The 24,896-nt window shown below is 41.6% G+C and overlaps 2 protein-coding genes and 1 pseudogene across 4 annotated transcripts in view; all 3 read right to left on the bottom strand.

Annotated features, from left to right (window-relative positions):
* Nucleotides 1–2,288, bottom strand: part of LOC101242439 — a 4,458-nt pseudogene extending 2,170 nt beyond the window's left edge. The window contains exon 1 of the transcript XR_003395753.1: nt 1–2,288. The product of XR_003395753.1 is annotated as a multidrug resistance-associated protein 5 pseudogene (transcript).
* Nucleotides 2,289–3,810: 1,522 nt separating this feature from the next.
* Nucleotides 3,811–18,606, bottom strand: LOC100185033. 2 transcript variants are annotated; one of them, XM_026833764.1, is made up of 13 exons: nt 14,447–18,606; nt 12,145–13,732; nt 11,733–11,993; nt 11,351–11,616; nt 10,552–10,699; nt 9,487–9,662; nt 9,149–9,264; nt 7,913–8,088; nt 6,447–6,650; nt 6,195–6,339; nt 5,884–6,057; nt 5,369–5,572; nt 3,811–4,996 (listed from the first exon to the last, which is right to left on the bottom strand). In XM_026833764.1, exons 1-13 carry the CDS (start codon nt 18,468–18,470, stop codon nt 4,241–4,243), a joined length of 8,238 nt encoding a protein of 2,745 aa, XP_026689565.1. In that variant the 5' UTR covers nt 18,471–18,606; the 3' UTR covers nt 3,811–4,240. The 2 variants fall into 2 exon arrangements, with proteins under 2 accessions (XP_026689565.1, XP_026689566.1); XM_026833765.1 differs by having other exon boundaries at nt 11,357–11,616.
* A 5,002-nt stretch (nt 18,607–23,608) lies between these two features.
* LOC100176444 (alkaline ceramidase-like) overlaps nt 23,609–24,896 on the bottom strand; it is a 3,837-nt gene continuing 2,549 nt past the window's right edge. The window contains exons 5-6 of the mRNA XM_009859887.3: nt 24,540–24,680; nt 23,609–24,487 (exon numbers count right to left, since the gene is read on the bottom strand). Of these exons, the coding sequence (XP_009858189.1) occupies nt 24,331–24,487; nt 24,540–24,680 (298 nt within the window). The 3' untranslated portion in view covers nt 23,609–24,330. The remainder of the gene's footprint in view (nt 24,488–24,539; nt 24,681–24,896) is intronic.

Raw genomic sequence — 24,896 nt, 5'->3', positions numbered from 1 at the left:
TGATTTAGCTGTTGTACTTTGAGCTTGTTTACCAGGTGAGGCTTTGCTCTTTTGATTCTCTTCTTTTTCCAACATCTCAAGATCATTCGCATCCAGTTGATGTTCTGAGGTTCCCGTTAATGTCCCATCTTTCATTGCATAAACTTTATCACAGTGTAAAAGGTATTGGGTTTGGTGCGTGACAAAAATGATGGTTTTGTTGCGTGATTTTAGGAAAGAGAAAACAGCTTCAGAAAAGATATGCTTTCCGACATGTGCATCTACAGCACTCAAAGGGTCATCAAGTAAATATACATCTCGGTCACTATACAAAGCTCTTGCAAGGCTAATCCTTTGTTTCTGCCCTCCACTGAGATTCATTCCACGTTCACCAACTTCAGTCAGATCTCTTGAAGGCAGAATGTCAAAATCTGGAAGCAAGCCACAAGCAAAAACAACTTTTTTGTATAAAACTTCATCATATAAAGAACCAAATACAATATTTTCCCTCACAGTTGCATTCATTAGCCATGCACTTTGAGCTGCATAAGCAATTGATCCGGAAACAGCAACTGAACCCTCCAAAAGCTTTAACTGCCCAAGAATTGCAGATAATAGGGAACTCTTACCAGATCCTACCGAGCCATAAATACCAACTAATTCCCCTTTAGGTACAGTTAGTTCAATATTCTTCAGTGTAATGGAAGATTTTGTTCCTTTATCCTCAAGAAGACCGTCATTCTCCTGCTCCATATCTTCATTAGATTGGTTATTAATGGAATCAATACTTGACTTTGCATCCCAAGACAGTGAAGCATTTTGTATTTCAATTGCATTTTCTTTATCTTTTGTTTCTGTGTTAACATATTCCACCAAATCAATGTAACACAGGATTTTCTGGATTCGTTTAATAGACGCCACTCCATCTGCAATGCTTTTTATAGATATTGGCATCAGCTTTAGTCCATAGGACATCACATTGAATAGAGCAATTGAAGTGAAAGCGGTTTCTGCATTAAGATTATGACCGAGGCACAAATAAGCGGTAAACATTATAACAGAAGCAACGACTGGGGTGAGGAATGCCGTGCTTACACTCACACTGGCCATTAATCCGACCACTTTTAGTGCTGCAAGCTCCTTTTTCCGCACGTCTTCAATGATCTTGGCAAACGATTCTTCCCATGAATACATCTTGATTAGCTTTATTGATGTCAAAATTTCATTGATTTTCTGCACTCTTTCATCAGTAAAAGCAATTGCTTTTTGCCTAACAGCATTCATGAATTTCACGACTACTGCTTGAATGGGGATCATTAGAATAAAAATGGCCGACCCAATCAAACCAATAGGACCAAGCAAAACGCAAACATATGCAGTCCCACTTATGAACAAAACAGGGCCCATGATTACTATGTTACCAGTTCTGCATAGCTCAAAAAGTCTATCACCATCATTGGAGCAAATATTTGCCAATTCCCCTGCAGATGCAGTGCCAGTCATATGCGAAAGGCGTAAAACTTTGTTAAAAATCATCATGAGAAGGGCAGCACGGCTTCTGACTGCTGTTCTATAGTTTATAACATAAACTGCTGTCAAACAGAAAGCCCTTGTAAGCTCTGTTGCAGCGAGAATGCCAACAAGAACTAAGCCCTCATGCAATGTAGATTCTGGATGGGATACGTGATGTATTAGCTTTCGCAAGATGATACCACTGCTAACAAACACAACAGTGCTAAAAATGCAGGTGCAGAAGATTGTGATAAGCATTCGTGTTCGAACAAACCGGAAAAACACTCTTAACAATGAAGCCTTTTCAACACCATAAGTTGTTACTTCCTCGTTCCAGAAACGCAACATCCTGATGTAGTTTGGTTCTGTGCGGTCGTATTGAGACAGCTGCCAGAGATCATTTGCAGAAGGAGGTTTACGAAACGCTCTCCAAATGAGTCCTGTGAACCATGAAAATGTCATGGTTGAAAAAAGACCAGCATTATCATTGGGGTGGTCCTGATCGTCATTTGCAAAGGGCCTTATTGGAATCAAAGTTTTTAACGATGGTTTATATTTTTCAATGGGTGACCTTGACTTGACACGAGCGGCTGGAACTTGAAGGAGTGAATCATCCGTTTCATTCAATGTTTCATTTGGTTGGCAATTTAAAAGCTGCTGCGACTCACATATTGCTTCTTCGTCCACACTTGAAACAGTTGCCTTTTCACCAGACATGTTTTAACTATAGCACCATACAAATGTTTTAAATTAATGGCTAATTCGGTATGCTAACATTTTAAACATACCAATTCATTTTGAAACCTATGAGAAAAAACAATTTTGATTAGCCCAAAAAACATCACCTTGGTAAACTTAATTATTTACGTATTTTAACAAGCTATAGGCCTAGTATATATACATAAAGATAAATTATTTAGGTGTTCAGCTTGCTTTCTGATACATTTCCAGGAAAATGCCACATATGTGGTGGTTTTTGTCTATATTCCCATACAGTAGTTCTATTGTTCATTATTTCAGCTTGTCTGGTCCGTTCGCTCTCCACTAAAGCAGTTTTGGCTGCATTGTCATTTAAATCTCTCCAAGCACGACAGTTTTTAAAATCCAGCTTCCATCTGTTACAGTCTATTTTGTTCATAACACCATAGGCATAAAACTGGTGAAATTTGTTTCGTAATTGTCGACAAGCTTTGTATTCATCATTATAATATTCACAGTCAAAGTCTGGAGCTGTAGCATCGTTTTTGGATGTCATTTTAGTCACATGAAATATTCAGTTATGAAATATTCAGTTTTTCCTTTTTAAAATAACAACCTTTTATCATCTAGATCAGGTTGTACATTAACATTACTACAAGGTAGCCTATATCACTAATCACTAGGTAAAGAAGAAAAAGGCATCTTCATGTCAAAAATTAAAAATTAACTTTAAAAATGTGTAAAATATGCATCCTTAATTAACCTGCCTTGTGGTAGATTAAAGGTTGCATAGGAAACTACCTAACCCGTAATGTAGCGTTGACACCACTAAACCAGTCACCAAATATAGTATTGTAGGTTGGGACATATATTCAACATTTAAATAATTAACACTAGTAAAGAATCCTCCGGTACATAGCAGAATAGGCTGGTGGTAAGTGTTGAAGTTTAGAGAATGGGGTTAGGTGTTACCATGTTGATCTAATGGTTAGGGGTTACGTTATAACGTTAGTGGCCACTGGCCAGTAGGTATAAATTAATAAATATGGGTTAGTAGTTAGGGTTTGGTGGTTATAGGAGTTAGTAGTTGGAGGTTAGTGGTTAGCAAAAAAAGGGGGGGGGGGATCTTCACCAAATATTTTATCTTACCATAGTACCATATTACCCACTGCAATAGCCCATGTTATTGTGGTAATTAGGAAGGCAAACTAAAAATTTAAACATTACAGTAAGTATGCGAGTACGATTCTAACCTGCTGCAATGCTGCAGTGACTAAGCACTCAATGGATGCAGTGAACTATAAACGTGTCAGCGAATCTGTTAACAAAAAGTACTCTCCTTTATATCATTTGCTGGACTGCGACCTGACTTGTAACAAAAAAACTAAATTCAAAACGCTCACACTCTTGTTGAAATCCCCGCACGATTTCTTTTAAAGTTTACGGCTCAGCGCTTCTGGATGCGCTTGCGGCATAGATGTTTAGGTGTCTATGCTTGCGGCTAATGTACGCTTGTGGCTTACTGGAAACTAAATTCTTCCTGAGCCTAATCTATTGCATTCAGTATTTAATACAGTCGTGTCGATGCCAGCTGAAGTCTGTCACAAAGTGCAATCAATATCGTTACACAAATTCTCATGTTGTTAGTATACAGGGAACAAAAGGCAGTAATCGAACGCATAATAGCGAGAATAAAACCCACTGCAACAAAAGTATAAATAAAGCTACAAGCAAAACAATTTTGGCGATTGCTACAATTTTCAAGTGCATTTATGCAGTTAAAAGGTGTTTTACTGCGTTTATATTATGCTTCGTGCGAACGGTGGGAACAAAATGCAAAGAAACTATTGCATGTATGTATAATTATAGTTAAAACATTCTTAGATTGTCCACGAATAACAGCAGCAAAAAAAGTAATTAAAAGATTAAAAGTCACTCACTATAGGTAGGTGGCCTAAAACCGTCACAACAAAAATGTGGTAATTTAAATTTGACATAATAAAAGAAATAGAAAGGGTACCATTTATTACATATAACTGGATGATAGTTATCAAATTCGCTGTAACGTCTTGAGACCGTTAAACAGCATTTCAGGGGTTACTGTTGAAAAGTATTGATGTTTAAGGAACGAAACTGGAACCATTCGGTCTCCTGGGTTCAATACTGCAAGACTGTTTACTAATTTGGCTTGTTCCATTTCGATCCATAGCTCAAGAGCAGCAAATGGTGTAACATCATCCACACCGACGTCTTCTAGGTCTTCAGGGCCCCACAGTGCGCATTGCACAAGTTCGGCCGCCTCTTGGGCGCCCACGGGCGGAGAGCGTTCAAGATAATAAACAATGTGCTTGATTGCGGTTGAATACTTGGTTCCTGGAACTACAACCCTTGACACCAATGAGGCTGCTGAGCTGCGATCACCCGGCCGACCCATTCCAGCAGAACTGGAAGCCAAGTTTGCGTTCTGTAACAAGCGTTTCATCAGAGCCGCCAATTGCTGGGTGTGGGACAACCTTCTTGAATTTTGATTCGAGTCCGAGTCGGAGCTTTGATACGCATCGAGTACTTTGTCAACATCCAAACGATTTCTTTTTGAGTCGACCGAGTCGGACCAGTTTAGATGCGGTAGAATTTGCAAGAATCCCCGATCCTCTGTAATGACCAAGTGCTCGGCACTTATACAAGGGAGATCAAAACCAGATGCTAATAAATGTTTAATGCCTTGTAGTAGTTGGAGTAGAGCGATTAAGACTTGGCGGTGGTATTCCGTGGGTTCTTCTTTCGAAATTAAGCGGTCTAGATACTCCTGCGACAAATAACAAGCAATTAAAATGTATGACAGTGAGTGTCGCTGGCTCCTCATACAAAGACAAATAAACCACATTCATTTATTCACAAAAATAATATAGAGTACTGTGGGGGAAGATGGGACACCTTTAGAGCATTATATTCAAAATTCCTGATCGTATTTTAAACAATTAACAACAGTCTGTGGAATTGGTAAGGATACGTTTTTTTAATTCTTTAAATATTATTAGTTTACTACCAAATATGACGAGAAAATAGACCGAAAATGTGTCCCATCTCCCCCCACCCTGCTATATTAATACACCAAATAGGATTCTATCTCGAAAATAACAAATTTAGAAAAAATAATCAAATCATTTCCAAATCACACCTGAAGAGAGTGACTTGGCCGAGTCGACAAAACGACACAAAGTGCATCGGCAGCCCCTCCACCCGAAGTTGGGTCAAGCAAGGACCTCGGTACTCGGCAAGGAAAATGACTGCAGACACCACACGTGTTGGGGTGCGCTGGTAAAGATGAACTATTCTCCAGCTTTAGGATCATTCGTTCCCCAACGTCACGTTGATCGTACAACTAAAGAAAAACAACATTATGTTTACGATACAAGTCACAAAACTAGCATTAAGTTATATAGTCGATACTAAAATAGCGTTGTTGATTGTTCAAAATTCGTTTAGGAAATAGGGAATTTAACTTGAAACAGGATTCTATCTTACTCAACAGAACTATACATCATTTTATATTTATCCTTACAATTAAAAAAGTAAGATCACATTTAATTAACATAGAGAATAATAGGGAAATAGCAGCAAAACATTTGTCGTTATAAAAACAGATGTTATAATTTATGAATAATTAAGGCTGAGGAAAATTGTAACACAAACCTGGCATGCTAGATTAAACTTGTTATTTCCAGTCGACACTGCAGGGTAAACAACACTGTTCCCGATCATACATATCGGCCGGTGACTCTCTATCGCCACGTCCGACCACGATGTAATGAGAAACCCGCCAACTGGTAGCTGGTTGCGCCATTCGGCCAGCCATCTCTCCGTAACCTGCAAGTATTACAGCGTTAACTTCTAACAGCGCATATTTCACACTGCTTCTCACGCCCAGGGCAACCGACGAGTTGCCGATGGCTTAATCCTGTTTTGATATCACGTTAAACCAAGTAATTAATTTAAACGCTTACTTTTCTCAGTGTTTGCGCGTTTAGGGAGACAAGTGTCCTGTACTTCTGTCGCTGGTGGGTAGCATAAGCCAGGTCAACCGGAGCCGTTTGGCGTCGACTTTGCTTTTGGCTTCGACGACGCTGTTGCGCAGCGAGCTTCGATTTCCTGATAAAATATTGTAGTTGGGGATTTAGTTCTTTTATATTGTACTTGTATTACATTGCTATATATTGAGGCCTTCTTGGTGCATAAAGACAAACGAGACTGCTTACTTTTCTTGGCTCGCTGGTGGAGTTTTCGTAGTTTCCTGAGTTTCCAAGTTATAATACGTATTCTTTATAGAAACTGTAGAGTCGCCGTCGAATATCGTTGGGTCAGATTTGGAACGACGTGGTGACACCACCCTCACTGGGCGACGGGGAGAACCTCTTAAAGTTCCCTTCAATCTTGCAAGAGGGCCTTGCTTGATAGCTGACCTATTTATAACATGGTCCAGGTTGAAGGTTTCGTTGGCCAGCTTCTACAGCGCTATCGAAACATCGATACGGCTGATTTGAAGCACTTGAAATGCATGCATTTTGTGGTACCCTAACAGCTCTGCCAAGCCTGTGCGGTTGATATTGTGACAGGCCTCGCCCAGTAGGGTAAGCGTGGCACTCCCAGTGCCTGCTCTACCGCGACGTGGTTTGTTATTCTATCTCTGACACCTGCACAGCGGGTCAGCCGCAAGCTTATTTAGGCGCTAATGGGCCGTGTTTTATAGGCATCGGAATTTGCCCAGCAGTAACCGTGCGGAAAGTGTTATGTCGTAAGAGTGTACTGGAGGTTTTAAAATGTTTGCTTCGGGTGGTTAAATGTGTACTTTAACACTGTAAACATGACCCTGCTGGGTATCGTGTTCACTGTTGATTTTGGCAGAGGTACGCTCCTACCAGATGTAGAACATACAGATCCTCTTAACATGCAGAATTTATAAAATACGAAATGCATACCAACAGTTTATGTATCATTTCCCCTAAATTCGAACAACTTATATTATAACATTTATAAACAGAAACATTACATTGATATGGCGGTCGATATCGAATAAAGCTGCTACGCGTTTTTAAACGTGTCATGTACTCATGTTTTATGCCATACAAACAAAACGTCAAACAAAACTTAGGTGCCAAAAAGTTCCGAGACTTAAAAATTCGCAGCCATACAGACAAAGTTTATCCGCATTATATTGAAGCCCACAACAAAGCTGGGGGTTACCAGCAACAAGATCATAGGACGAGGAAACCAGGATATACACTTCCATGCGAGGGTTCGTTTCATTTCAACGGAAAGTGAATTATTTTGACCATCAACATACGAGTTTGGATATACGCTTGGTTAGATCGCCAAGGGGTTGTGTACAGTGTTTAGACTAATGGAGCATTGAAGCGATCAACTTGTTCTGTGACGCTTTTATACTTTATCAACGTTTAAACTGTTCATCTCGGTGTAATTTAACAGAATTGTTTCGATTGCCACAATGTTGCAAAAACATATAACTGTGTTTCATTGTATAAGAGGTTAGGGTATAAGATGAGTCATATTTTTATTTTATTTCCTCCATCCATTTGAAGTAAACATTTAAGTTATTACATAACCGTAGGTTCACGTCTCTAAAATAGCGTTAAGAAGTTTTTAAAACACGATCAGAAGTTATAGCAATCCTATATATACTAAAAATAACAGTCAACTGACTTACCTTAGTGGTCCACCTGTCTCTGCATCTGATGCAACACCAGTAGAGCTGTCTGCGTCCGATGCAAGAGCACTGGTAGGTGTATCGGAATCATATTCACGTAGTAGTGGGCGACGCAAAACTGGAACACCATGCTGGGTTTGATACACACGGGATGACTTCAGTTTCGTATTGCTTGCCTGTTGTATAATTCTCAATTATAAAAAAATGTAGATTATATTTTATACGAATGAGCTCCTGCAGTGACAGCGCTATAGGGACTTTGAAATTTTAGGCAACAGTTGGCAATTTATGCAAAATCATGTTCTATTCTATATGTGTAAAGTCCTGCAGCGAGTTACGTCAGGTGAACTGAAATTTAGGACCGTAGTTAGTCCGTTTCCCGAAAACAGAAGTAAACTGTGACTTGCACACATCAGAGAGAGTCGTTACCCGGAACGGTAACAACTAACAAACATAAATCAACAGCTACTTAGCTTATCGGTAGACAGTGTGATCTAGTCGCTTATATACAGAAACACGGTATGTTTTGTTTAAAGTGTTCCGAGAAGTCGCAAACGCGAGTCACTCACAGCCATTCCTCGCATACCTTTGTCAAGTGTCAGCTATACATAGCCCAGTGGCGTAAAACTGCCATGTCGCGTTTACGTTCTTGTCGGACATTCCGAGGTCCCGATCCAATAACGTTTAATAAAGCAAGTGTTGGGAAATGCAGGTGGCTGACTGGTGTGTATAATACGGTTCACGGACTTATAATAAAATACTCGCAGATTTTCAGGTTTTTAGTGTCTCGTATAATTTAACCTAACTTCGTGATAAGTTATCCATTTCCTTACTGTTAAAGGAAACCTTTGAAACTATTTTAACTCTTGCGATATGTGCTTTATGGCTATCGGCGACATAATTCGACTACATAAGCAAAGACCGTCACGTTTTTTGGTTTTCCCCGGGGATACAGATTTTAAATTACGTCGGAGGAACAATTAACTTTTCTCCTTAACTGACTATTATTGTGATAACGGCCGTCCGAAGCCGACGATGGGTGTGCAAAATGTACCGGTTTTAGAACACACGGAAACCATATACGAATTTAGGTATCATGTGGTTACGTCTGTAAAATATTGCGCTATTTCAAAGCGAGTTATTTGCACGGGCTATTGGAGACTTTTCCAATAATTGCCACGCCACAAAAATCTCCAGGTACCCATGGTTATCAGATTTCACAAAGCAAAGTTTTACCTCAGCATTGGTTTGCCGCTCGGAATCTGAACTTGGCAGTGAGTTGCTGAAACTACTTTTTCTGCTTGATGGACGAGCTGGTTTCTGAGGTGCGCCAAGATTTGCTCGGTTGATACCTGGTGGTAAACAGACAGTTCGGTATGAAAACCTATTATACTGTAGAAGTATACATTTCATTACTGTGTTACTCTCAAGACTACATAAGACCAACAAATAAACATGTTTTACATTATACATTAACGTGGGTAAAACGCACTGTGTTTTAAATGTCCAACTGGCATGCTTTGGCACACATAAATTGATATTATTTTGCGATGTTTATTGCATAGCATGTTTACCTAGGTTTCCATAGGTATCGAGGTTTCGGTTATTTTTGGTTCTCCCGGCAGTTCCAACACCCTCCGATGAACTTTCTGTGCTGTGGTCTGCTTGCCCTCTTGATGATATTGAAGATGACATTTTCTTTGCTCTGTGGGAAGGCGGGGAACGCATCGCTTTTCGTTCCTTTGGTTTTCTGCAAAGATTTGTGCAAATAATCAGTTACATAAGTAGATATAGTTATGTGTGGGGTAAGATGAGATATCTTTAGCACATAATATCCCGTACTTTCTGTGTTTTATCAAATAACAACGCTCTTTTAGAGTCGTGAGGCTACGGTTATATAACTTAATAAATGTTTTTGTTTACTACCAAGTGGGACGAAAAAAAGAATGAAAACATGGACCCTCTTACCCAGACCTGCCACCGACGGCTGTCATATGCGGGACATGTATCTAATAAAAGACAATAGGCAGCGTTCAGTATAATCCTAATTACAGAAGTCAGCAGTCAGAATAAGAAGTTGTAATCCGGAAACGTAAAACTTACTACCGGTTGGTCAAACTAAATAAAATCGTTATACTCTCACACGAAAATCGGGAACTCCGCACATAGAGTTGTAACCGCACATAATAACATAATTAGCACTCAAGTACCAATCTTGCGAGGCTTCGCGACCCACACAGGGTTTACTATGCGCGAGAAGTGAGATTCATAAATGGAGCAAATTACGGTGGATAAAGGACTTATATGGGAAGGATGCAACACGGACGCATTCCTTTACGCTTCGTTGACAAACCCCAATTTAAGCTGACTTAGTCACCGCGATAAGTCTATAATGCATCCTGTGTGTGCCAGGAACATCGCAAAATATATTTTATTGTTATGAACGGAAAGGTTGTTTTCGATCACGTGTGTTGATGTGGAACCCTTTGTACACAGTGTGCCCTTTAACTCATTATAGTTGCACCGCATACCACAGGCATATGGGCACCTTAAAACGAATTGACCTTTAAAAACCCACTTCACAGAGATTCTACATTCGCGTTGAACAACAACGATAGCTTGGAACAAACTGTACTTACGTTGGACTTGACTTTTGGTTGGGTTTCGTGATCCTCTGTTGCGGTGGGTGGGGTCTTGGTGGGGTCCACTGCTCAGGCTCAGAAACCTCGTCTCCTTTGTAAGCTAGGATGGTGCTCAGTGCCTCAGTCGAGTCTGACATATCAACACCTGCAATAATAGGGTGATAAACATAAACGTACATGTGTGAAGTGATGTTCATATTTTTGAACAGTACTATATAAAAGCGTATTATACATAGAAACAAACTATAGTTTAAAATTTAAAGGAATGGTAAAGCAGAACTAAAGAGTATCAGATATGTGGACTTTCCAAAGACAATAAACAGACGCTGGCTTATCGAGGCATCAGCTCGCATGCAAACATATAGTCATGTACGCGCCGCCCCCGGCAATTATAGATACGAATCTTTGCTACGACTGAGTCTACGTGGGTTGAAAAACACGGTGAGTCGTAATGTTTTGCAAAATTGTCTTGCTAACCGTACGAGCACAGCATACGATTGCAATCTGGCTAAAACTTCGAACATATAGGTATTTGCATGCTGGTTCTTTGAGAGTCACATATGAGACCCATATATAGATAAATATTGTATTTCAATGGTAATCACGCATATATCACGTTACTGGCATATAGTTATTTTGAGACGCAAAGATAAAATTAACGTCGTCAGATGCTAGTTATAGCAACGGTTTCTGCCAAGCAAGTGTCAGCCATATGTTGACAAAATGTGTTTACTTTCGTCTCATTTGCCTGAGGCCACATATTTGGTTACAACATTTTAATTTCTAGTTTACAAACCTTTACCCAAGGGCACATGGACGATTCCACCCTCGTCTTCGTCTTTTTTGTTTCTGAGCAGCTTTCTGAAAAAGCTAACTGGATTTCTCCCGCGCGTTGCCCCCTCTTCTTTCCTCTCGGTAGATTTTCCTCGTTTATCTCTTTTCCTGGAGCTGCTCCTACTCCTCCGGAAGATACTCCTACCTCCTCTCTCTTCTCCACCTTCTATGTCAATTTCTTTTGTTTCTAATCCTTTCGGAGGGGGACGTTCTTGAGATTTTGACCTCCTATGAAAAAATGGAAATAATTTAGGAAAAAGCAATTAACAAGGTGTTTTAACATGTTTTACATATCAAGAAGTTCATTTTAGTTTATTTTACAAACAGAGACAGTAAAATCTTACTTTCCAAATTTGCTTCTTTCTTTTGATTTCGAGCGGGTCGGAGATCGATCAGATGATTTAGATCTTCTCCATCGTGAAGACATTCTCAGTTTTCGATCTTTACCTAATTCACTCGGTTCGCTTTCTTGGTCTGAGGATTTCGCTTTGCGAGCTGAAGAGCTACCAGATCTTCCCCGTCTATCTACGATCCTTTGAGAGGCAGATCGAAGGATGACGGGATCTTCTTCTTCTTTATTAGGTACTGGAGTGTTCGCTTTTGAACTGAAACAGAAATGTATTTCATTATAAGACTATCCACTATAGGCATTATGATAAAGTTCTTTTCCAATTTGCTATAAATAAAAAACTAGAAATTTTATCAAAAGTGTATATAACATTTCATTGTCTTAAAAATATGTGCAAAATGTTTTACCCTCGTTTGTCGATTTTGGAAGATCGCTGAGATTGTCTCTCCTCCTTGCGTGGTAGTGCGGGTGTGCTGGCAACTGATTCAAGCTCGGATTTTCCGTCGTTATCTTTAGATGGTGACTTTGAGCGTGGAGGCGTTTTTGAACGTCTGCTTCCACCGGGAGATTTCGAGCGTTTAAGGAGGGAACGCTTTCGGCGCAGACTTGGAGAAATATATTTGCTTTCAGGACTTCCTCCTAGTAAACTTCGGAGCTGTGAACCCAGTGATCGGTTCGGAGCAGCGTCAGACGAATCTTCTCCGTTTCGCGATTCGTCCCTGGATTTTCGACGGGGTGATCTCAATTCAGCTTGTTCCCTTTCGTCGAATGGTAGAGTGGCGTCTGTGCCAGAATCTTCTGGAAACCTTGATGACCGAACTGATGCCGGGGTGGACACCGGTGTCAACGCTCCTTCCGAATACCCAGAAGTCCTCGAAGGTTCTTCAGTGGATGGCGACGGAGGAGGAGAAGATGATGAAGTTGCACCGCTTCCAATTTTCGAACGTCCCGCTTCGTCAGTTCCAATTCCACTGCTGGCTCGGGATTTTGTTTCTCCGGTACTGCCGAGATAGAAGTTGTCGTATTCGACTGGGTATCTTGGAAGAGGAGGTTTCGGTTTATACGGAGATTCAGGTGGCTGTATGTTATCTAGTATCTCCTGCACTCGATGTTTAGCTTCGACTTGCTCTTCGGTTTCAATCTTAGGTTGATAAGAAACTGTGTGAGAAGCATCCAAAGTGAACTCCACTTCTTCATACGGATTTACGACGCCGTCGTCTAAACTTTCGTCATAATCCGAGTTAAATACCGGGAACGGCCTATCCTCGGGTGTAGCAGGCGCACTGTTCTTGGAGTTGCTGCGATGCGTCGATAGCTTGTGTTCCACGCCACCACTTCGGTCGTAACGTCGTCCTTGATCTTTAGTAGTGACTTCGTTTTCTTGGCTACTCTGCCTGTCCAGTGCACATTCACGGGAGTTAGTGCGGTTCTTTAAGGACTCTCGAGATATTTTCCTCTCCCTAGCAGCTGCTTCTTCTTGTTTAATATGTTCTCTGTGAGTTTTCTCTTTGTCGAGTGAAGCAAAGTTTTCTGTACTTTTGGAAGTGTGATCAAACGACGGTTTACCGAGGTTTTCGTTGCGATCGGTACGTAACCGTGGTAAGGTTGAGGATTGTTGCTGCTGAACAGGTTGTACCTTTGCTCTTTGTTCTATCCTTCTACTACTTGGTGATTTGACCGAGGCGGTATTTGATTGCTTAGAACGTTTTAAGTTCCCGCTGTGGCGGTCAAGAGCACTAACTGCTGAACTGTGACGAGCGAGACGTGAAGCAGAAACTGGCAGTGGAAAGCTAGCTCGGCTGCCAGCAGTCTGTTGTGTTAGTCCTGGGGTGGAAGCAAGAGAGTCTCTTGACCGTGATGTGTCTTCTTCGGCCGAATCAAAGCTTTGATTACGCTTGTGTTCCGAAGTTTTCTTCTGCCCCGGAGAGTGCTTCGAATGTTTCTCCTGTCTGACGCTCTGCGCCCGTTTCGCTTCAGCGGCTTTACGAGCTTCACCTGCAAATATAAGAGTAACTTTACAGAACTTGTTCAAATACACTACATCTGACAATAAGCACATAAGTCTATCGTGTGCTAGATAAAAGAAAATGCAACCTTCATAGTATAAAAGAAAGCGTTATATAACTCTTGCTCAATCGAGCCTAACCAACACTGACAGCAAACCCAAACTATCAAACAAACATCCAATTCAAGTTCGACTACCGTAACGATCTAAATTGCTATTCCAACGACACACTAACGATACCTCTGATACTAAACGACTGTACAACACACGCGACGCTTAACTCGTTGACTATTTCAGAGAACGAACTGACTGAGAGAAGGAGATTGTTGACATAAGGGTCAAATATTAAATTGCCAAGTGCGTTCCGAAGTGACAAAGCGCCGACGACAAAGCCTAATGAGCACAAAGAGAAACCAAAACAAACTACCGCCTGTTTTGTCTGTACCTTTGTGTTTTAAATACCACCTACATACACTGACCATTTGATATGAGTTTAAACCAAGGGTTTGGTGTCTGTAGATCAATTGCGGTCGTTGGATTGATCGAATAATGTTTAATCTATACAAGTTACGTTGTGTGAGCCGTTCGATTAAGAAAGACGTATAGGTATCGAGCGCCAACAAGACTGTATGGCGTTTTATAAAACGTGGGACCATAACCACCATTGATGATACCATTAACAATACCAAAGTATAAATACTAACCTCCATAATTCTCCAAGTTATCGTATCCAACTTCTTCGTATCCTGCAGGTACTTTCAGCTCACGCGTGGCGTCCGATTTGCTTCGTTGAAGACGCGACGTGGTCACGGTGGTTGATTTTGAGCTGCGGGAATACTTGGGTGTCGGTGGCGCCTGGGTGGGTGGAATATCCAACGGAAAATGCGGGGTCTCTTCTTCAGTAGGGCTCCCCGTTTCGACCTGCTTCTGCTTTTTCTTTGGTAAAGTGCCGAAGAATTCATTAACAGAGTTCATTATTGATGATGGCGTCAATTCGTTGTCGTTAGAAGAGTCTTTTACTTTGTATTTCCTGCTCTGAACGGGCGTGGCTTGTTCAAATGATGGCTCCAGTTTTGATAAATCAACCATACCGTATGGCTCAACATCGTGGACTGTAACATCCTCTTCCTCATGAGGATCAGCCTTAATAAGATCCCCGGATCTTCCAATGCTGCTTGCCCCTGCAGATGAACATGATACCTTGCTTTCAACCGATGCAGCCCTGTTAAGTCCAGACTGTACAGAATGGCTTCCTGTATCTTCAGTGTCGCTGATGAATTCGTAATCTCCATCTTCATTTGAAGGTTTAGCATTTTTGACAGTAGAAGCCGATTTGTTGGTATTTATTCTTTCTTCAGGTTTTACTAGCAACTTTTCATTAGATGATTGTCGATTTACCTTCGAGGTAATTGGACTCTGTTGCCAACGAACGGAGGAGGCGTCTGATGCATCATCATTTGAGCTGGTGGAGTGAACTGTGGTGCTACCACTCTCACGCTGGGATGTCGTCGTTTCTGCTTCAGTCTCTGTGGTTTCTCCGTCATTATCTAACTCCCCGTTAAGAGCAGCTTGCGAGGAAGCGAAACTCCAGGCACCACATGAAGGCGAACTACTTCTCTGTCTTGTGTCGATTGAGCAATCGTCGGTGTAAATTGAAAGATCGTCTCCGGTAACGGAAGATGCGCAGGACGACGAGTCACCATAAGTGCTGTCCTCTTCAATGATCGGAGCAAGAGGTTCATCCACTATAGACCTCGCTCGTGACTCTTCTACACTTAACAGAGCGTTCTGTTGAAGCAAGGCCGATGTCAAAATCTGCTGGTTGCTTGAACTCTGCACAGGTTTCGGATGATTTAAATTTTGTGCAGGATTGTGGGACGGTTTGGCAGCCGAAGCCTGACTGGGAGCTGGTTGCTGAAAGTTGGCCTGAGCCTGATAAAACTGAGGCATCGGTGAAGGTGCATGTCCTTGGTGTGTTATCTGCTGATTTGTTACAGGAATTTGAAGCTTTAACTGTGGACTTAGTTGCTTGTTTGGTGCTTGAACTTGCTTGGCGTTTCCATTTGTTTGTGGGACCTGATGCCCTGAATAGTTGTGCTGCTTCTGTTGCTGCTGGCTATCAGTAGTGTTTCTGACTAACTTCTTTTGTTTGGGAGGCAATTTCGGCGGTGCTGCGGCATCCACGAGATCCATTTGCTGATCGAGATTTTCTTTTAACTTCTTGTACTCATACTCGAGCTCGCCAAGAGCGCTGCGAAATTCAGTTGAAATGTTCGCGTTAATGTCACCCTGACTTGCCGATTGATTCCTTCTTTTGTCAGGGCTTGGTTTTAAACCTACTGTTATCTGTTGCTTGCGGTTACTGTCGACTGAAACGCATTCGATGCGGGCCTGCTGCGCACCGTTGTTTTTCTGGTTCGTCGACGAGCGTGAAATGCCGCGTTGAGACACCTCTGGTATTTCAGGGTTTCGCGCTGATTCACGCGCGATCACTTTTGCCATTCTTTTCTCATCCTGCTCTCGTTTCTGTCTCACTTTCTCCATGATATCCATGTTATCGTAGTAAAGAATCTCATCGTCGATGTCGCGCGGGGCAGTTGTGTTCTTACTCGATACTGAGTCGCTATTTGAAATATCTTGACTTGGGCCACCCGTCCCCTGCCCCACGTTGCAGTCCTTTGCAACGGTTGGTTGACTGCTCACTTCGCCAAAATTGCGCGCCACTCCCTCGGGTTCTCTAATCGGGTAATTAGTGAGCGCTGCCCGAGCGTCGACTGGGCCAGTGGTAACGCTGCATAAAGAGTGAGATGGGTTGTCGCTTCGCTGCTTCGTATAACTCCCCTCACCTGCACTTGGGTACACCGGAAAACGAGGCGCTTCCGCTTCGTTGGTATGTGAGTCATGAGGGGTTTGTTCCACAGGCGGATCTGGAGGTGGTGGAAGATTGAGCGGAAGAGGTGGAAAGTCTTGACCGTCGCAGAAATGATTCTGTTTTTTATTATGCATGTTTCGCGGTAAACTTCCAAATTTGTTTGAAATATCTTGCACCGAACTGTCGGAAAGTTTTCGCGGGGGCGAGATGGCTTTAACGCGTTCGCCATGCGATGCTGATCTTGCATGGCCCGGGGCTTCTACCTCGAAACCTTTGAAGAAATTCTTCTTCTCTGTGGGCGATATCAGTGAGTTGATTAACTTGCGATCAAACTCATGCTCGTATTTAGCTTTGAGGTCCTTCATGTTCTGCCCTCCCTCAACGTTTATCTTTCGTGAATCATCTTGTTCTAACGACCAGTCATTCGTCATGTAGCTGTAATCCGGCTTCGCAACCTTCTCTGGCTTTTGTTTATCAGATTTAGTCGTAGGTCTTGTAGGCTCCTGTTTAGACTGCTGGATCTGGACCGTTTCTCCGAAGCTTTCTATATCCTTCATTTCCAGAATATCTTTGAACAACTCGTTTGCAGTTGGACTCAGAGGGCCGTTACTATTCCAATGATTCTCAGGCTGCGGCGGTTTAAAAACAGGATCCGGCATCGGTTTCTTAAAGGCCATTTGCATTTGTTCGAACCTGTCTCGTTTTGCAGAGACAGGGGCAATAGCAAGTTCATCGGTGCGAGGTTCATTTTTAAACTGGTTTTCTCCATTTACTTTGCCTGGTGACAGATGAAGTGCAGGTGGTCGGTTCTTCGGTTTGCTGGCGACTTTCGGTGGTATTCTTGCTGGATCTGGCAATATGTTCGAAATCAGTTGTTGCTTCGCCTTAAAATCCATATTTAACCCTCTGTGATGGTCTGGCGCGATTTCCCTGTTTTTATTTCCATCTAACAATCCAGAATGGTCACTTGAACTGTTATGTTGTTCGCTTGCACGAATACGCGGTAAACAAGCTTTCGGCGTAGTAGAAATTCCGCTGTCGCAACTGCTGAAATTTTTCCTTTTTTCTGTCGCCTCGGTCGAGTGCGCTATCAGCTCAGGTGTAACGACTTTTAATTCCGTAAGTTTAGCCTTGTATACAACGCTGGGAGCGGACACACGCCTAATCACCCTGCTTCCGAATTGAAATACGTTTTGACTTTCTACGTGCTCGCCTTGTTCGTTTTTCGGATTAGGAACTCTTTTCGGCGGCTCGCTAGCGCTGGTATCTGACAGTCTTCTTGGCTTTTTGGCAATGAAGGGCTTAGGTGAAAGAATCGGCGGCTTTTGATAACCTGTCTGTCGGTGAGGTGGCAAACCCAGGTTCCCTCTTTTTCTCTGTGTGTTGTTGTTGCTGTTTCCGTTGGCCGCGTTCGTACACGACTGCGCGGTTTGAGAAAAACGTTTCGTTTCTTTACCATCCGTCTGAACTCCAGCTACACCGCCGTCGTAAACAAAGTTGCGACCGTTCGGACTAGAAACGTCCCGTGTTTGATCGCTATCTGCTTGCGAATGGTAGCCTGTGAAGGGTTCAACTGAATTCGGTAAATCTTTGAATTCCTTTGGATCGATAACCGGTCGCTTTATAGCAGTGTAGCTATCAATAAGTCTGTCTCCCTTTTCGTCACGACTCACTTGGTTCCAGAACACCTGACCGATCTCGTCTCTCTGCTCTGAGCCGTCACTCGAATGCCCTCGAGCCGTGGCTTGATACTCAGGTCGACCGAGGTACGCATCATTCGCTGGCTGATGGAGACCAAAGCCGTCGATGGCTGAGTTGCCGACAATACGGCTGCTGACCTCAGCAACTCCAGCCATTCGATTTCCTTACAGTCCCTGGTCAAATGCCGCTTCGGAATGCGCAAGTTTGATTGATGGCAGATATAGTTGCTTGTCAAGCATATAATGTGGTGAGATTACATAAATGCTGAGTCTATATACCTAATGTGTCAATCTGAAACAAAACATAATAGCAATAAAGTATAACATTAGAAGCTGTCGCGAAAAGTAGTCTTGTTATAGGTTGCATAAGACCGACCTACAAAAATAATAATAGCAATGCAAATCGAGTTTTTGGTATTTTTTCGGGAAAGTCGTCAACAACACACCCAGTATCGGGTTAACGACTGCACACCTGAATCAGGTTCTATTGCTGACTTACGTCACACCGACAAAACAGGTTTTGTTTTTCATATTTCGCAAAAAATCGTAACCGGGTACCAAATAAAACACAAAACAAGCCCAGCTTGTATAACTAAATATTACAAAATATCTGGTAAATCGGCGAAAATTTCTCACGGTCGAAGAGCTGTTATTCTTTACTGCCACCTAACGTAAACAGTAAATAAAATCAGCTGTATTTTTAACTCTCCACATTCTAGTCAGCTTGGGAACCAAATGGTTGACATTTTCACTACAGTAACTCTTCGTTTCTCACTATGTAGTATTTACCTACCCCGGCTAGTAAAGTGTCAAGTATTTCGAGAGTTGCTTTCGTCAATAAAAACTATTTATCAACGCCACTTAACAAGATAAAGTTCACATCAAAGCGGTAAGTATGTACACGCACTTGCTCAAAGTAAAACGGTTTTTGAAATCTATATAGGTCCTTTGTTAACGGTGGAGCTAAAAATCTAAAATACGAGTGTTTCAATCCAGCCTTCGCGTAAACTCCAAGTGAGACCCTGTCTTTAAAATTCGCACGAATTGTCTCACACGGGTCTCGGTGTCGAGCACTACAGTGTTCGGTGTCACCGCCCGTTATTCCTCGCGTGTTTGTCGTAAAACAGGAGCCTCAAATAAATCTAAAACGGGTCATTGGTGTTCGCGACACCGTGAAGTTTCTATGCAATTCTAATGGAGACTTTCCTTGTCTGTCAAGAACGCTGACGCATCGGAATACCACCCAGCTGAGATAGAAATGGATTAAAGCGGTTAGACGAAAAGCAAATATGTTTTTTTTATGCGAAACTCGCCCAATAGCTTAAGCCCACACTGTGTGACCTACGCGGTACAATTTAGGTTTTCGGTAAAACAGGTGCCACACCAAATCGAGTATTTACTGACAACACGCAAGTGTTACGCCAGAACCGACAGCCGCATTGGGTTTGCAAATTATCGTGCCGTCCTAGCCGTTCACTCAAGCGAAACGGGGTCAAGTAGAGGTCATCACGTTTCCCATATAACTCCATTAGCCGACCTAACACTACCACAAAGGTATGTTGATTTTTGAGATAATTTTTAACCAAACCTGCTTGCTACCGACCAGGAGGAAAGCGGATCCTCATAAAGTAACATTTAAGAGTGTTACTTAAGCAAATGTGAAATTTTAAAACCATGAACAACCAACACTGCGTACAGTTACAACTAGACAGGTGCATACACCACTTCTATCTCTCTAGCTTTTAACACTATACTTCGCGGTTGACCTGATATTTTTAAACTGTAAAACTTGACCCCGCTAAACGCAACAAATTGAAAAATAAAGGTAATTGCCCACAGCAACGCGTTGCGTGTACATCTGAAAAGACGCCAAAAATTCCTATACACCTTTAACAGTAGCTGCAGGGTCAAGTCCACGAAATGTCAAAGCAATTGGACTGTGCACCAGCACAAAGGGAGCAACACTACTAGTTTCTTATAAGCTTCGTCACGGAAACTGCAAGTTTAAATCAGACAATACACCATTGCAAATTATACGCCTTCCACTTTTGCAAGAAAATCGCATATAGTAGGGTGGGGTGAAATAGGACAGTGGTTTAATTCGCTTTCATTGGCCCATTTAATAGTAAACACAGAATACTTACAGAATTATACAACCGTATTCGTGCGACTCTAAAACATCGTTACTTGTTCCAAACATGATCGGAAAGTTTGGGATTTAGGTGCTAACAGTATCCCATCTTACCCTACAGTCTGATATTACGGACATTTTTTATTCGAGAATCGGAAGTGGAAAATGTGCGACCAAAACTATGTACAATCATTCACCTTTGCCAAGTAAAGCGGTAATCCCCGTTCAAACAACTACGTATCAACATTAGAATATTTCAGGTAAATGTTAATTCTTCCGTTCATGACAACCAAACCCCCGAAGGCTGTCGAGCGAATGGGTCGAACCAATAGAATCGAGTCTTTGTTCTGTCGCAACTGACCGTGCGACAACGACATTAGAGCGCGACACGCCCTCTGGAACTCAATGCAAACAACACACCGACGTAAAATGAGAGGAACCCTGGATGGTGTTCCGGGGCGTTTTATGAATTACACACACAAAGGAATAAAATAACAAAACACAATACCCTAAAATTGCGCCAACACTAAACAGACTATATACGTCAATTACAAAGGGGATAAATTACAAACAGCGCAAAGAGCAAACCAATAAATATATGCTTTGGAATTATAATGTGACGTAAAATATCATTATAGGCTTATTGTAAAACGTACACAAGTTCACTGTACAGTACAAAAATATTTTCAAAGTGTAAGAAAAATAAATATTGATATCTTATGCGCGTCGTAAAAAGTATTAGCAAACGGGTATTTTACCAATACAACAGGACATTATATTCTTCGCGGATTTAAAACGTACATTTAAAAAACAATTCGGTTTGTTCTTATAAAGCTTTGTTTGCTCTTATGATTTTTCGAGATTTAATGCGTTGGCCATCACGCTTTCTTTGATAGCTATATATTTACGCTTAGGATTTCTGCAGACGCATAATCCTTTGTATAAACAAAATCGTGGATGGGCACTACGATAATGGACAACCCGTTGGCTCGCCCAAAATAGACTCGAAATTTGGGATTTTAGAAATGGCTTAAATGCGGACACTGCATAGACGAGGAAACCAGGCTTGGCGAACCATCTCCGTTTTCGGCTGCACCCGAAACAACATCTGAAGCTAATATAAACGAAGAACTTAATTGCTCTTGGTTATCGATTTTATCCATTTCCTTTTGCTGATTACAACATATGTTGTCTTATACACCCAAGATTAACGTGTACTCCTATATAGAGACAAATGACCAGAAAGGTCTTAATTTTTCATCGCAGAACAAATATAGCAACGAAACAGATTCTAATATTTTACTCCATAAGCACGTGCGGTAGGCACGCAATGGATCGCCCGCACGCAATCGGCCTCTGAACTATCGCGATTAGCTGAGTTGGAGATTAAAGGCCGCTTTAATCACCATTGACAAGTACAAGCCTAACCATTAACATTTTAAACGCTCGTTGCGGTGGATTAACCGCGCATGGGGTCAGGGTAAAACCACTTCATACATCGCTATTGCTGATACCTAAACGCCGATTTATGCCTCAGTGAGATTTCCTTCCTTTCTGAGTAAATAGCACGAATTTAAACGCAATAGCGCGTCGCGGCTCATAACCCGCGGGTCTATGTATAAAAGAAATTGAAATGATACTTTCGCCATTTTGCTGCTATCGGATATCTTAATGAGGTAACAAATAGCGGAAAATCGACTGAAATTTGCTTAGATTTCGCTAGGACGTACCTTTCTGCATCTGCAACAACGATAGTAAATTTTGCAAAAATAAATAGACGCAACACGCCAGTATGGCAACTCCAAATGAACATTTACCAACATAGGCGGTTTCTACGCGGAAATGAAAGTGGGTCGAACATGAAGCGTGTTATGTTCATTAACATCAATACCTGACCGATCGATCGTCTGCAACTTCTAAAACATCGCATGTAATTATAGAAGGAATTACGCCTGTCGCCTGATGATATTTGCAATACGCGCCTATATACGTAAAACTATACCCTTAAAAATACGTAAAACAATACAAATGTATTTATATCTATAAACATTGAGTAAAGACATACACGGCTACATGCTAAGTGTTAACTTGCAACCTGCTCTACTGCTTGAAAATTGCTGCATTTAAAAAGGGCGAATGAAGTACACCCCCTCACGAATAATTTATGACAAGTGCGCAGTTTCTCGAGGTATAAGCTGTATTATCTTCGTTCAACAGCATGTATTTTGCTGTTTACTTAACTATGCTTGGACGAATACATTAACTATATTTACATTAAGCTGCATACGGTAACTGACCAATAGAATATATACCATACTTTAGCTGTTGTAAAACTTTTGCAATAAACCCGTCTACACCGCTATTCAGTGTGAAAACGAAGGCTCGTAAAGTCGTTTTACAACTGCAGCGTCTGAACAAAACCGCGCAGACCTACAACTGTCCTGCGACATTAGTGTCCGGCTTTATCTTGGTGACGAATCGAAAAAAGCACTCAAGGGAAAGAAACATAAGGTCTAGAGCAGAGAGAGATACGGACGAAGGCGGTAAATCCACAGAGCGGGGAATAAGCTGTCAGTAGAATTCTTGTTTGCTATGAAAACACAGCCTGACTGTTAGCCAAACAAATTCGAAACGAACTATAGAAGCTCGGATTCCTTCGCCGTCCAGCGTTGTGGAAATACGCAGCTGAATAAGGAGCAGATTGCGTCTAAAAACAGGTCTTATTGTAAAGGTGTAACTGCGAAGCGGAATTAATTGCAAATGATCGGAATGTAACAAACGTGTGCATGCCGATCAGGCTGTCAAAGGCCGGCAACTATCCCGCCCCACGGCACTTTTGAGTTTGGGATGTGGCAGAGAGGGCGTTGGCAGCCCAACAATGGATTCAGTCTACCGGAAAATAATGTCGTTCTACCCCGCGAACACGAACGCTGGATATAAAAGACGATAGGTGCTTTAGGGGCATCGCTTAACAAAATTCAAGATGCGGAAATAGCAAATGATCAAGGCCCTTGAACACTGACGACCTGATCATTGAATGGGAACTCGCTATACTGTTTTTCAGTTGCCCATAGTCTGGCCCTCGCTCTAGGAACCTAATCGATTTGTATTTGCGCTTCAAGCCACCTTTAAAATATGGTAAAGAGTTCACTGACTAACGAACTATATCATCGACCTTGTAGCTGCATAATGTATGAGCATCCGATGGCGGATAGTCAATAGCGGTCGTAATTGGTAATATGCCCAACCATCTTACCGCGAACGTTCCTTTACTTACACACTGTCTGCTATATGTCCTATGCTGTGATGAATTGTTTTCTGTTGCTGACGAGTCATAACGTCGGGGTGCTTTGAATGTAAACAGCCATCTCTTCTTCACCAATCAACTTGTTTACGTTGGAACTCCGAACCAAATGTTGGGCCTCGAAGTTCTTTTGGCTACATTCGGCTCTGGGTAAGTTTAGAAAGCAAAGGCGAGGACTTTATTGCTTAAAACGGATACAGTGAGTTCGAAACAATATACGCCAATTGCATCTTGTGCATATGTAGGCAAACGACCTGATTTTGCTGTGAGGTGCGGAACAAAACATGAGTAAAAAAAACAAAACGAAAATCTTTGGTACATGCGGAACAACTATACAGATAAAAGCACAGTAAAGTTTCGACGTGTAAGACAATATATACTAAAATATTCGTTAAAAACTGATCTAGTGCATCAATCTATATTTGGTTAAACATTGATTTCAATAATGTGCATCTTGAGTGCTGTTGCCCTTGAATTATATGAGCCTAATTGAAGAAAAAAAAGCAGCACAATTATAGTATTAATTATGAAGAAATTCCTGTTTTACCACGAGCGTTTTTGTTGTCTGCAACATTTTGCTTTCAGTCGAAACCGACGTAGTATAATCCAATAGCATCAGTAAATGGAAACGCACGCCAGAATTTTAGGGAAGGGGTTATACCAAGAAGCGTTCGCCAGGCGTAGCCAAATGAAACGAATACACTGAGGTAATATCCAGATGTCAGCATCAGGATGTGCCTGTTGTACATACAATTACTTTTCTGATAAGTAACGTTTTGAATACACATACCATATAGCATGCATGTATGGAAAACGAATGGCAAGCCAGAAATTGCAAATCATTCTGTCTGACAACCAACACAGAAACGCAACAAGAAGAACCACGGATCCGTTCTTTCCGATCTGGTGAACTCTTCTATCTTTAAACTTTCTATAAATGTTTTCACATTTTGTAAGTTTAAAATCGGAAAGTGAGATAATATAGGTTGGGGTAAGATGGTCCATGTTTTTATCGTCTATTATCGTCTCATTCGGTCGTAAACAAAGAATATTTACAAAATATATAACTGTTTCCACACGTTAATTGTTAAACTTCGATTAGGAAATATTGTATATTACGTCCTAGCGATATCCTACCCTTCAGTAC

The sequence above is a fragment of the Ciona intestinalis genome, chromosome 3, assembly GCF_000224145.3.
Source record: "Ciona intestinalis chromosome 3, KH, whole genome shotgun sequence".
Lineage (NCBI taxonomy): Eukaryota > Metazoa > Chordata > Ascidiacea > Phlebobranchia > Cionidae > Ciona > Ciona intestinalis.
Note: the sequence above shows the minus strand (reverse complement) of the source record. Positions and strands in the feature narration are given on the sequence as shown.